The 11,385-nt window shown below is 53.0% G+C and overlaps 1 protein-coding gene across 1 annotated transcript; it reads left to right on the top strand.

The window, feature by feature from the left end:
- Positions 1-3,008: 3,008 nt before the first annotated feature.
- Positions 3,009-7,888, top strand: LOC103797580 (GDNF family receptor alpha-2; the record flags this gene model as incomplete). The annotated part of the gene is made up of 2 exons (XM_009069800.1): positions 3,009-3,092; positions 7,536-7,888. Coding segments are annotated over 2 exons (437 nt in total), but the record flags the coding sequence as incomplete, so codon positions are not given.
- Between the last annotated feature and the right edge of the window lie 3,497 nt (positions 7,889-11,385).

Genomic DNA, 11,385 nt, shown 5'->3' with positions numbered 1-11,385 from the left:
GGGGATGGAGATGGGGATGGGGATGGGGAAGGGATTGGGGAGGAGTGGGGTTGACTATGCTTGAGGTGGGGAGGTTGGAGAGTTGCTCGTTGGTCTAGTGGAAATGGGATGAGTTTGGAAATGAAATTGGGCACCTCAGGTGAGGCAGATGAGCATCTTAGGTGAGGTAGATTAGCACCTCAAATTAGGCAAATTAGTGCCTGAGGTGAGGTAGATGAGAACCACAGTCGAGGTAGATGAGAACCACAGTTGAGGCAGATGAGCACCTCAAGTAAGTGAGGCAAATTAGCACCTCAAGTGAGGCAAATTAGCACCTCAGGTGAGACAGATGAGCACCTCAGGTGAGGGTCTCAGCTGGGGCTGCCACCAATGCTGAGGGCTTTGCTTTGCTGTCCCTTGGGCTCTACCTTCTCCTGCCCCCCTGCCCTGGGCTGGGGAGGAGCAGAACCAGTATGAGTTTAATCTGTGGATCCCTTAAAGCCTTGGGGATGGTTCTGCACTTAGAAGCTCCTAAATCCAACTTCAGCTTGTGCAAAAGGAACCTGGACTAGTGGAAGGTGTCCTTGACCATGGAATGAGATTTTGAAGGTCCTTTCCAATCCAAACCAGTCTGGGATCCAGGGATTCTATGGGAGAGGTGTACCCAAGGATGTGGGAGCTGTACCTGGGGATGGAGAAGCTGTACCTGAGGATTTGGGAGCTGTACCCAAGCATTTGGGAGCTGTACCCAAGGATATGAGAGCTGTACCTGAGGATGTGAGAGGTGTACCTGGGGATGGAGAAACTGTACCCAAGGATTTGGGAGCTGTACTCGAGGATGTGGGAGCTGTACCTGGGGATGGAGAAGCTGTACTTGAAGATTTGGGAGCTGTACCCAAGGATTTGGGAACTGTTCCCGAGGATTTGGGAGCTGTTCCCGAGGATTTGGGAGCTGTTCCCAAGGATTTGAGAGCTGTTCCCGAGGATTTTGGAGCTGTACTCGAGGATGTGTGGGAGCTGTACCTAAGCACACAGCCCCCCTGGGTGAAATTCCCTTCAAATCTGGGTCAGCGCAGGGAACAGTGAGCTCAAAATCCATCCCAGAGCAGGAATTACTGCTTAATTGTTTTCTCCCCCTCATTAGCAGCCTTCATTCAGCAGTTTCCCAGGGCTTTGCAAGCATGAATGAGGGATGCTTTACGGTTTGATGGGTACTCCAGGAGCTGTACCTGGAGGAGGAGGAGGTGGGAAGGGAAGTGATTATACCAAGTGTTAAGGCGAGGTAGAGGCTTTGGGACGATCCAGCAGCTCATAGCTTTAATGTGCACAAACCAGTGAGTGTCAGAGCAGTGAGAAACCCAAAGTAGATGCAGATCTTGTGCCTTTGAGCAAAGATTTTAGGGCTGGTGTTGTCCCATCCAGCTCTGGGCTGTGGGAACTAATCTGTCCCTTCCATTATAGGGAGGACTGTGCTCACTCCAGCCTCATTCCTGGAGGTTAATTGCATCTCCACGAGCTCAAGACAAGTCCACTGCCCTTTTAATGCTCAGTAATTTTCCTCGCAAGCAGCAGGAGTCAAGCTCCTAGTTAATTATTTATGGCATTGGCAAAGCAATATAGCAGGAGGTTACTGCGTTTCCTAAATGCACTTTAATAAAGGTGCAATTTGTCATCGGAGCATTAGGAAACCCAGAGAGGTGAGGGGGGTTGGCCTGGAGCAGGACCCTGAGGATTGCCTGGAGCCTGATCCCTTCTCCATCATGGGCAGCAGTGGCTGGAGCTGCTCTTGGCCCTGTGGGGGCTGTTGCATCCCTGTAGCATCACCCTGAGAGCATAGGCAAGACCAGACACAGGTTAAGGGGCTGAAAAACCACAGGGGATGGACACAGGACATCCCACCAGGGGCTCTCCTACTCAGATTTCCAAGGAATCTCACTGAGGAGCTGCAGGGCTTGGAACAAACCCTCTCACCTTGCTGCTTGTCTCTTCCTGAGCTTGTTTTCCACACAGGGTTTCAAGTAGCTCCTTAATTAGACAGGATAAACACTGGGCTAATAATAACTGTGGAATGCCAGGATTCATCTCTGGGATAGACAAGGCTCCATCCCAGGGCTGATACAAGGTGAGGGCACCTGGTGTGAGCAGGGATCGTGGGGAAGGGATGCCTGGCACAGCAGGATCAATGCTCCAACTGCTGGTCAGCCTCAACTGGAGCTTTCAAAGTCCAGTTATTGATTAATTTATACATAGCTATAAAAAATTTATTTTCCTTGTGGCTGCTGGGGCCTGGGGAGAGCATTTCCTCTCCTGAGAGCTGTGCCTGGTTATCCTGAAATCAGCTTTTTCTGGAGTTAAACCCAGCAAAAACACATAGGCTTGCCCTGAAGGTGGGAGAGGGAGGGTTTGCCTCCAGCCTGGATCACACACAGAGTTCCCTCTGGAAGGTGCAGGTTGTGATGGATAAGCCCCTGGAGCTCAGCATAGGGGGATCAGGGCTGGGATGCTCTAGAATTCAGAGAATCAATGCATCCCCCATTGAAATATTTCCATTTTCCCAAAGAACAGGGTGGAAAACCCTCTCACAGTGGGTTTTGTGGCAAATGGGTGGTTTGCAACAACAACAATAAACCAACCCAGAGTTGAGTATAGACCCTCAAACTCTCAACCTGCTGCTGGCCCAGGCTCTGTGGCCATAGCCATGGAACACTGACCTTTCAAATCTCAAGTCCCTCAGCTCCTGGAGTCACTTTGAACACTGCTGCTGCCCATCCTGGCTGGAACAGGGAGCTGAGCTGGCAGCAGGACTCAGCCACAACCTCCCAGGCAGCCAGAATGAAGCTGAACTGGTCCAAAATTGGTTTTTCCTTCTGGTTCAGGGCAGTACTTTAAAGCCCTTTTGCTTTTTCCCCTCCCAAATTGCAGGCTGGGGGTGTCTGTGCCTGGCTGTAGGCTCAGTGCTGGCTGAGGTTATTCGCTGTGGGGTTTAATTTGCTTTTTCTGCCTCTTCTCTTTCTTCCCTGGCACTGTAGGAGAAGAATTTTATGAAGCTTCCCCGTACGAGCCAGTCACCTCTCGTCTCTCTGATATATTCAGACTGGCTTCAATTTTCTCAGGTAATAAAAGCAACAAGCTTCAGCTGTTTTATCCTCTCCTCCCTCAACACAGACCTGCCACTGAGCTCCTGGTGAGAAATACCTCAGCTCCTTCCCCTGGGTTTGCCCTTTGCTCCTCTGGCCACTCTCCTCCTGTCTGTCCTCCCATCACCCCAAATCTGATGCCCTGAGCATCACTTTGGAGGAACATATCGTCCTGTGGGATGTTGGAGTGGGATGTAGGGGCAGGATACTGAGTGCTGATGGGGTTTGGTGCATTTTAGGTGCAGATCTCTCTGTTTCAGACCTTCCCAGGATGGGATTTAGGCTTTTACCTTGATTCCAGCCATGGGCTTAGACAGAATCATTGATGTGGGGTGGAAAGCCTGAAATTCTCCTAATTCCCTCATTTGTCTTGTCCCCAGCACTAGACAGGGAAGGAAGAAGAGGCATAGGCACAGCCTGGGGCTCTGGAGGGGTCCAGACCCTCTCCCTCTGTGCCAGATGCTTTCTCTTCTGGAAAATTTGGGACCCTCAGGATGCCCCATGTGAGAGGGACCTTGTTTGCTCTCCCTCCCTGGGGCAGTGACTCGAGCTGAGCTCTGGGATGCTGCTGGGAGAAGGATGCTGAGCCTTTTGGAGCATCTCTCTGCCTCCACATCCTCCTCTGGGGAACCCAAACTCTTCCACCATCCTCGGGAACTTTTTCGTGCCATCTATTTCCATGACAACCTTCCCTGTGCCACCCCCCATCCCCTTTTCAAATTAGGTCAGCAGTGCTTTGGCTTCTCCTTTCTCATTCTCTTAATCTTTTCCCCAAAACCACCACACTGTATGGTTTTGGGGGTCCCTGTGTCCCCACACCTGGTTATGTGCTCCTTGGGGACACCCCAGGGCTTTTCCCCTGTGCTTGCAGCCCCCCCAGCTCAGCTAGGGACCCCTCTGAGTTCAGCTGTGAGGACACATCCCCTCTCTGCTGACACCCGCTGGGATTTTAGCACCCGAGGTGAATTTTCCAGGCTCCCTCCCAGGAGCTCAGCGCCGGTTTGGGATGATGCTGCCACCCCCTCCCGTCTCCCTCACGCCTTTTTGGATTACATTAGCGTCAAGGAAATATTTTAGCTGCTGGAAAGTCGGAAAAGCAAAGAGTCTGGAGTGGGGGATTAAGCGCTCTCGGGTTGATTTATTCATACAAGCAAAGCGAGAGGCGCAGGAAGCCTTGGCTGGCAATTTGGGGCTGGGGGAAGGGGGAGAACAGGCTCTCGTTATGCTCCAGGGTGTGCTGTGGCTATCAGGGTGGCCTCGAGGCTTTTTTTCCACCCTTTCCACCTCCTTGCTGGGGTTGGAGCAGTGTGAGCAGGAGCAGGTGCCCCCTCGGGACCTCCAGCCCCGACCTGAGCCCAAGAGCTGCAGCAAATGAGCTGTTAGTGCTGTTTGTGGAGAACAAGGCAGAGGCAGAGCTGCTAATTGCCTGTGGGGATAGGGAGGGATTAGAGGGCCTTGCTGGAAGGAAGGGGCTGTGTAAAACCTGTGTAAACCCTGTGTAAGTGAACACGAGAGTCAGCACTGTGTTCCTGCCCACTCTTGGGGGTCTGTGCTCCAGGACCCCACGCTGGAGCAGAGAATCCCAGGAGGCTCAGCAGTGCCAAGTGGTGTTGGACCTCAGTCCAAACTACAGCTCTGGGAAGAAGGAGGAGGATCTGTGTAGGATTCCAGCCCTGGGGGCACCAAGAGCCAAGAGCTGGATGGGCATCAGACCCCCAGACTCAGCCCAGCAGTGCTGCCTTCCCCACTGCCCTTCTCTCCATCTCCTCCTCCTCCTCCCCCTCCTTCTCCTCCTCCTCCTCCTCCTCTGCCCCTGTCCTGCACTGAGAGGCCACCAGGGTCTGCAGAGGGGACAGCTGGTGGCACCAGGTCCCCTCCCCAACCCCTTGGCCCCCTATTTCCTTCTCTCCTCATGAAATTTTCATGCTTGTACTTTATTAATGAGCTCCCCAGAAACTCAGAGCTTTCAAGCATTGGCTCTATTAAAATGCATCCAGGTCCCTGCAGGTCTTGGGCAGGGCAGGAGTGAAGCTCCAGAGGATTAGACAATAAGCCAGCACTTTGCACAGATCCCAAAATCCCAAGTTTGTGCTGGAAATCTGCTGTTAACCACTTCCAGGGCTTGGAGCTGGGGTAGCTGCTGGGTGTGGAGAGTGCTTGGTGCATCCCAGGAGCTGATGGGTAGGGAGGGAAGAGATTCATGTATCCTGAACCTCCTGAAGCATCTTTTCCCCCTTCTGCTCTCCTGACATCAGTGTCATGAGCTGTGTCCATCCTCAACTGGAGGAATCCAGGCTGCAAAACAGCAATCACTGCCCCATCCCATCTCTGGGGCTTGGCTGTCTCCAAGATCTCCGTGGGGTGGCCATCACTGCCTGACACCTTTGGAATGTCAAGTGCTTTTTCCAAACAGCTTTACCCCCTCAGCTCACGGCACCACAGCCCAATGGTGCTGGTCCTGGGTGATGGGGACCCTCCTCAACTGTCACTGGTGGCACTGAGACCCCAACAGTCCCCCAAGGGCAGTGGGATGTGGGGCAGGATTGCATGGGGTGGCACTGGGAGGAGCTGCACCTTTTAATCAGGATCCCTTAATGCAGGCAGTGCCATCCTGCTGGTCCCTGGCTTGGAGGCAGAAGGAAAATGAGACAATTTGGGGTCCTGTGCTGCAAGTGACCCCCCAAAACACTGCTGGGGGTGGCTGTGGGTGGCAGAGGGAGGTGGGGGCTGATGCTTGCCCAGGTATTTGCCCTTTGCTAATTAGCAGCACCCTACAAATACATCAGTTACACCTTGGTGCTGCTGCTTGTCTTTGCCCATGGAATCTGGGAGACAAGGAGGACTTGGTTGGGCTGTGGAGGGGATGAAATGAGGGATGAGATGGCTTCAAAAGCAGCCCCTGAACTTCTGAGGGTGATCCATCACTTTGACCAAAAGAAGAGCAAACAGAGTGTTCCTACACTGTGGTTTGGCTTTGTCCCTGCTCTCCCTGAGGGCTGTGATCCCAGGGTGGATCAGGATGCAGTGCCTGGACCCACTGGCAGCCTTGTCCTCATCATTTCTGCCTGAGGGATATGTCTGGGGCTGTCCCAGTTTTGAGGAGCCTCAGGAGAGGCTTTGGGGACCCTGTGTGGTTTGGCAGCTGATTCTGCTTTGGAATGGGCTGAATAATGAATAATTATTCTTTGAATAATTGACAGAGGGAAAAAAATATTGCAAATTCAGGGAATGAATTATGCACTGAGACTGTGTCACCAGGTCTCCCTGATTTTGGTCTGCATTAACCCTTTCTGTGCTGGATGAGGACCTCCAAATTGTGCAGGGGGGTAAGGATGGAGCCAGGGGAGGAACCATCCAGCCCATTCCTCACTGCCAGCAGGGCACAGATGGGCTATGCTGGACATGCCAAGGGTGTGACACCAATGCCAGGGGAGTGACACCAATGCCATCTCCTTCCCTATAGCATCTCCTTGAGTTAAGAGCATCTCCCCATGTTTGAGGGCATCACCTCAGGTCAAGGGCATCTCCCTATCCCAGGTTTGGGGGCATCTCCTTGGGTTTGAGGGTATCTCCCCAGTTTTGAGTGTGTCTCCTCAGGTTTGAGGGCATCTCCAGAGGTTGAGGGCATCTCCCCAGGTTGAGATGTATCTCCCTGGGTTTGAGGGCATCTCCCAGGGTTGAGAGCATCATTCCAGGTTGAGATGCATCTCCTAAGATTTGAGGGTATTTCTCCAGATTTGAGGGCATCTCCTCAGATTTGAGGGCATCTACCAGGGTTGAGAGCATCTCCCCAGGTTGAGAGGCATCTCCCCAGGTCTAAAGCATCTCCTCAGGTCAAGAGCATCTTTCCAGGTCAAGAGGCACCTGCCCAGGTTGAGAACATCTCCCCAGGTTGAGAGCATCTCCCCAGGTCAAGAGACACCTTCCCAGGGCAAGAGATAGTCACGTCCCCAGGTCGAAAGCATCTCCTCAGGTCAAGAGCATCTTTCCAGGTCAAGAGGCACCTGCCCAGGTTGAGAACATCTCCCCAGGTTGAGAGCATCTCCTCAGGTCAAGAATGTCTTCCCAGGTTGAGAGGCACCTGCTCAACTTGAGAACATCTGGCAGGTTGAGAGCATCTCCCCAGGTCAAGAGCATCTCCCCAAGTTGAGAGGCATCTGCCCAGGTTGAGAACATCTGGCTGGTCAAGAACATCTCCCTAGGTCAAGAATGTCTCCCCAGGTTGAGAGGCACTTGCCCAGCTTGAGAACATCTGGCAGGTTGAGAGCATCTCCCCAGGTCAAGAGCATCTCCCCAGGTTGAGAGCATCTCCCCAGGTCAAGAGACACCTTCCCAGGGCAAGAGCATCTCCCGAGGTTAAGCTCATCTCCCCACTCCTCAGCACCACCCTCACCCCCTCTCCCTGTCTCTCTTGGGCAGGAATGGACCCTGCCACCACCTCCAAAAGCAACCACTGCCTGGATGCAGCCAAGGCCTGCAACCTCAACGACAACTGCAAGCGCCTGCGCTCGGGCTACATCTCCACGTGCAGCCGCGAGATCTCGGCCACGGAGCACTGCAGCCGCCGCAAGTGCCACAAGGCTCTGCGCCAGTTCTTCGACCGCGTGCCCAGCGAGTACACCTACCGCCTGCTCTTCTGCTCCTGCAGGGACCAGGCCTGCGCCGAGCGCCGCCGCCAGACCATCGTCCCCTCCTGCTCCTACGAGGACAAGGAGAAGCCCAACTGCCTGGACCTGCGCAACACCTGCCGCACGGATCACCTCTGCAGGTAAGGGCTGTGCTGGGATCTCCCGGAGCGTTCCAGATGGGAGTAGGACTTGGAGAACATCAAGGAGGGTTGTGGTTGCCATGCTGTCTTGATGTACGATCCTATTCCAGGTTCATCACAGAATGGTTTGAGTTGGGAGGAGGACTTGGAGAACATCAAGGAAGGTTGTGGTTGGGTTTTCTGTGCTCTCTTGTTGTATGATCCTATTCCGAGTTCATCACAGAATGGTTTGGGTTGGGAGCAGGACCTGGAGAACACTGAAGAGAGTTGTGTGGGGTTGTGGTTGGGTTTGCCATGCTCTTATTGCAAGATCCTATTCCAAGCTCATCGTAGAATGGTTTGGGTTGGGAGTGGGACCTGGGGAACATCATGTGGAGTTATAGATGGGTTTGCCATGCTCTTGTTATATGATCCTATTGCAAGTTCATCACAGAATGGTTTGGGTTGGGAGGAACCTTAAAGATCATATCATTCCAACCTTGTTGCCTTTTCCCAGTGCCACATGGGATTTGCCAACTAGATCTCCTACAGAACTGTGTTCTGTGCATGAAGTAGGGAAGATTTGATGGGGTTTGTCTACTCATGGTGAGGCTGGGGTGCTGAGATGTGGTCTTGAGGGTGTTCCCTTGCTCTGGAGTGAACCTGTGGGTTGTGCTGAGCTGTGTGTGGTTTGCAGGTCTGGGGATTGCTGGCTGAGCCCCTCACCCCACCCTGAGCCCTGATCTCCTCCAAACCCCCAGTGCAAAGCCACAGCTCTGTTTGTCCCTGTGTTTGGCTCGGGAGGCTGCAGTGGGGCAATGCCCAGGGGGAGATCTATGGAGCAGACCCAAAGAGACAGGGCTGGAGCTGCCTTGCTGCTGTGAGCAGTGGAGCTGAGTCCTTGGGGAACATGCTGGCTCCATTCCCACCTGGAATTGCTCCATCTCCCCAAGCTGTGGAGGGCTGAAGGTGCAAAGGGCACTGTGTCAGGGGCCACCTGTGCCCTGCAAGCAGCAAAATCCCTCCCTGTGCTTTCAGCATCCCCAAAGAACTTGATGGCTGGTGAAATCTTCCCCGTGGAGGAGCAAAGTTGGGAGCTCAGGCTTCTGTTCCATTATGAAACTCATTATTCATCCAACCAAACCCCTCTGTCACCCTCTGGGGGCTGGAGAAGCCTCTTAAAGGCTCTGTGAGCTGAGGAGGAGTTGCTTTTTGCCATGGAGGTGATGGAGTTTCCCAGCGCTCCGTGCTGAAATAAATAAGAGCTTCAGGTCTTCCTCCTGCTGCAAGCAAAGATGTTTGAAACGTGGCAATGTGGCTTTTTATCAAAAAGTAATACAATAAGCCAATGTCTATGAATAAAAGATCCCATTGAATGGCAGCACCTCTTCATCAGCTCACTCCGACACTGGATGCTGCTGATGCTTCTGCTCATGGAGAGGGAGAACCTGTGTTGTCAGTGCTGGGGGGGCTGGAGAGCTGCTGAGCATTAATTTTGAGCCTGTTCCTGCATGAAATGAAATTCCAGCAGAAGGAGGTGAAGCAGCAAAGGGGGAAGGTGCAGCAGCTGCTTTGGTTGTTTGCTCCAAGGTGGAAATGTGTTTTGCTGGGAGAAGCATGGATGCTGCCTGGATGGCTCTGCAAAACACCCAGATCTCGTATTTATTGATGGGTCCAGCTTTGGGAATTGGTTTGGAGAGTTTTGCTGTGACCTCAGGTGATTTCTTCTCATGATGAGGCATTCCAGGGCATGGATGCACTCCTTGGATCTGGTTTTTCTGGAGAAGGATCCCATCTGCTCCCTTTATCTACCCAGGAGCAACTGAGTGTGAGACCCCTCTATGATGTCCCCTTATCCCTTGTGGCTGTGGGCAAGGCAAGGTTGGGCTCTGCCATGGCATTTCTCATTGCTCCATGTGTTTTTTGGGCTGGCATCACAGCCTGATGCTCATCCTTTTCTGACAGGAGACTGAGGAGGGCATTGGACTCAGCGCAGATCTACAAATACTCCCGAACCCAGAGGTGACAGGAGATGAGCTAATGCTCCTGCCTGGCCTGGCAGTGTAATTAACCCTCCTAGCTCAAAGCCTAATGAGGGAAAACCCTCTCTGCTGGGCTAGGACTTTCCAGGGAGGTTTTTGCTGCATTGTTGTGCTGCTGAGCTGGGTACAGGAGCTGCTGCTGCTGCAGGACATGATCCACCCCAAGGTCATGTTGCTTCCAACCCAAAACAAGCAGAGGAGTTGGGAGAGAGGGAAAACTAATGATCCAACATGGAAAAGAGTCAGTCTGGAGGTTTTCATGGTTTTCTGCTGCTGTTTTCCAGCTAGGCAGGGCTGGTGGCTCCGTGGGGGTTGAACACCAGCTCTGGCCCATCAGTGGGCACAAAGGTGGGGGATAACAGCCCCTGAGCAGGAGAGATTCTGGATGTGACTGTGTTCTGGATGCTTTGGACAGGGAGGTTTTAACCACCACTGGGCAGAGTTTTGGTCACCTTGGGATCCCTATGGATGGGAGGACATCCCTTCCTGTCCTTCTGAGGACACAAAGGGACCAGGATGTGCCCTCTGAGCTCCTCCATCCTGACCAGGAGTGGTTCTGGATGTGGCTGTGTTCTGGATGCTTTGGGCAAGGGGATTTTAACCACTGGTCAGGATCTGGATCACCTGGGGGTCCCCATGGCTGGGAGGACATTCCATCCTGTCCTTCTGAGGGCACAAAGTGACAAGGATGTGCCCCCAAGCTCCTGTGTGTCCCTGTAGGAGCTCAGCTCAGCTCAGCTCCCAGCGAGGGCTCCATCCATGCCCTTCCCTTATCTGGGGTGCGAAATCTGGGTTCTTCTGGGCTGAAATCCTGGTTTTTGCTCTAGGTGAATCAATCCAAATGGCCTTGCCCTGAGTGAGTGCTGCAGCTCCCCAGGGAGATGCCCCAAGGTCCTGAGTGGCTCCCAGCCCTGTGAGCCACAGCAATCACACTCTGATCGCTGCAGCTTGTGCAGCTCTTTGTGCTGGGAAGCCTCTCCCAGCACACAGGAGCCTGACAAACTCCCTGAGCTTTGTGTCTGATTGCAATGGACAGGTTTTAGCTCCCAGAATATAAAAACCTTTTGCAAAACACTAACCTCAGCGAAGGGGAAAGGGAAGGGAAGGGGAGAAAAGAGCTGATTTCAGCAGCTGCAGTTTGCTGGATTTTTCATCTTGCATCAGCAAGTCAGGAACACAAATAATCTGGTCTTACATGCTTCAGTGGTGCTGGTACTGAAGAATTTCCCAGCCTCCACTGGCTGTAGCTCCTCAGCATCCAGAAGTGAGAAGATGGTTCATTTCTCGGAGTTTTTATCCCTGGTTTAGATAATTTAAGGCTGGAGGGTGAGTGATGCTGTCCAGACCCTCACAGGGTGTCTGTGACCCTCAGGGAGGTGCACAGAGGACACTTCTTCTAGTGGAAGATGTCCCTGCCCAGGGATGTATCTATCTTAACAGGGATTTATAGCTGGCTAAGGGGTTGGAATGGAGCTTAGAG

This window comes from Acanthisitta chloris, unplaced genomic scaffold (assembly GCF_000695815.1).
Source record: "Acanthisitta chloris isolate BGI_N310 unplaced genomic scaffold, ASM69581v1 scaffold32982, whole genome shotgun sequence".
Lineage (NCBI taxonomy): Eukaryota > Metazoa > Chordata > Aves > Passeriformes > Acanthisittidae > Acanthisitta > Acanthisitta chloris.
Note: the sequence above shows the minus strand (reverse complement) of the source record. Positions and strands in the feature narration are given on the sequence as shown.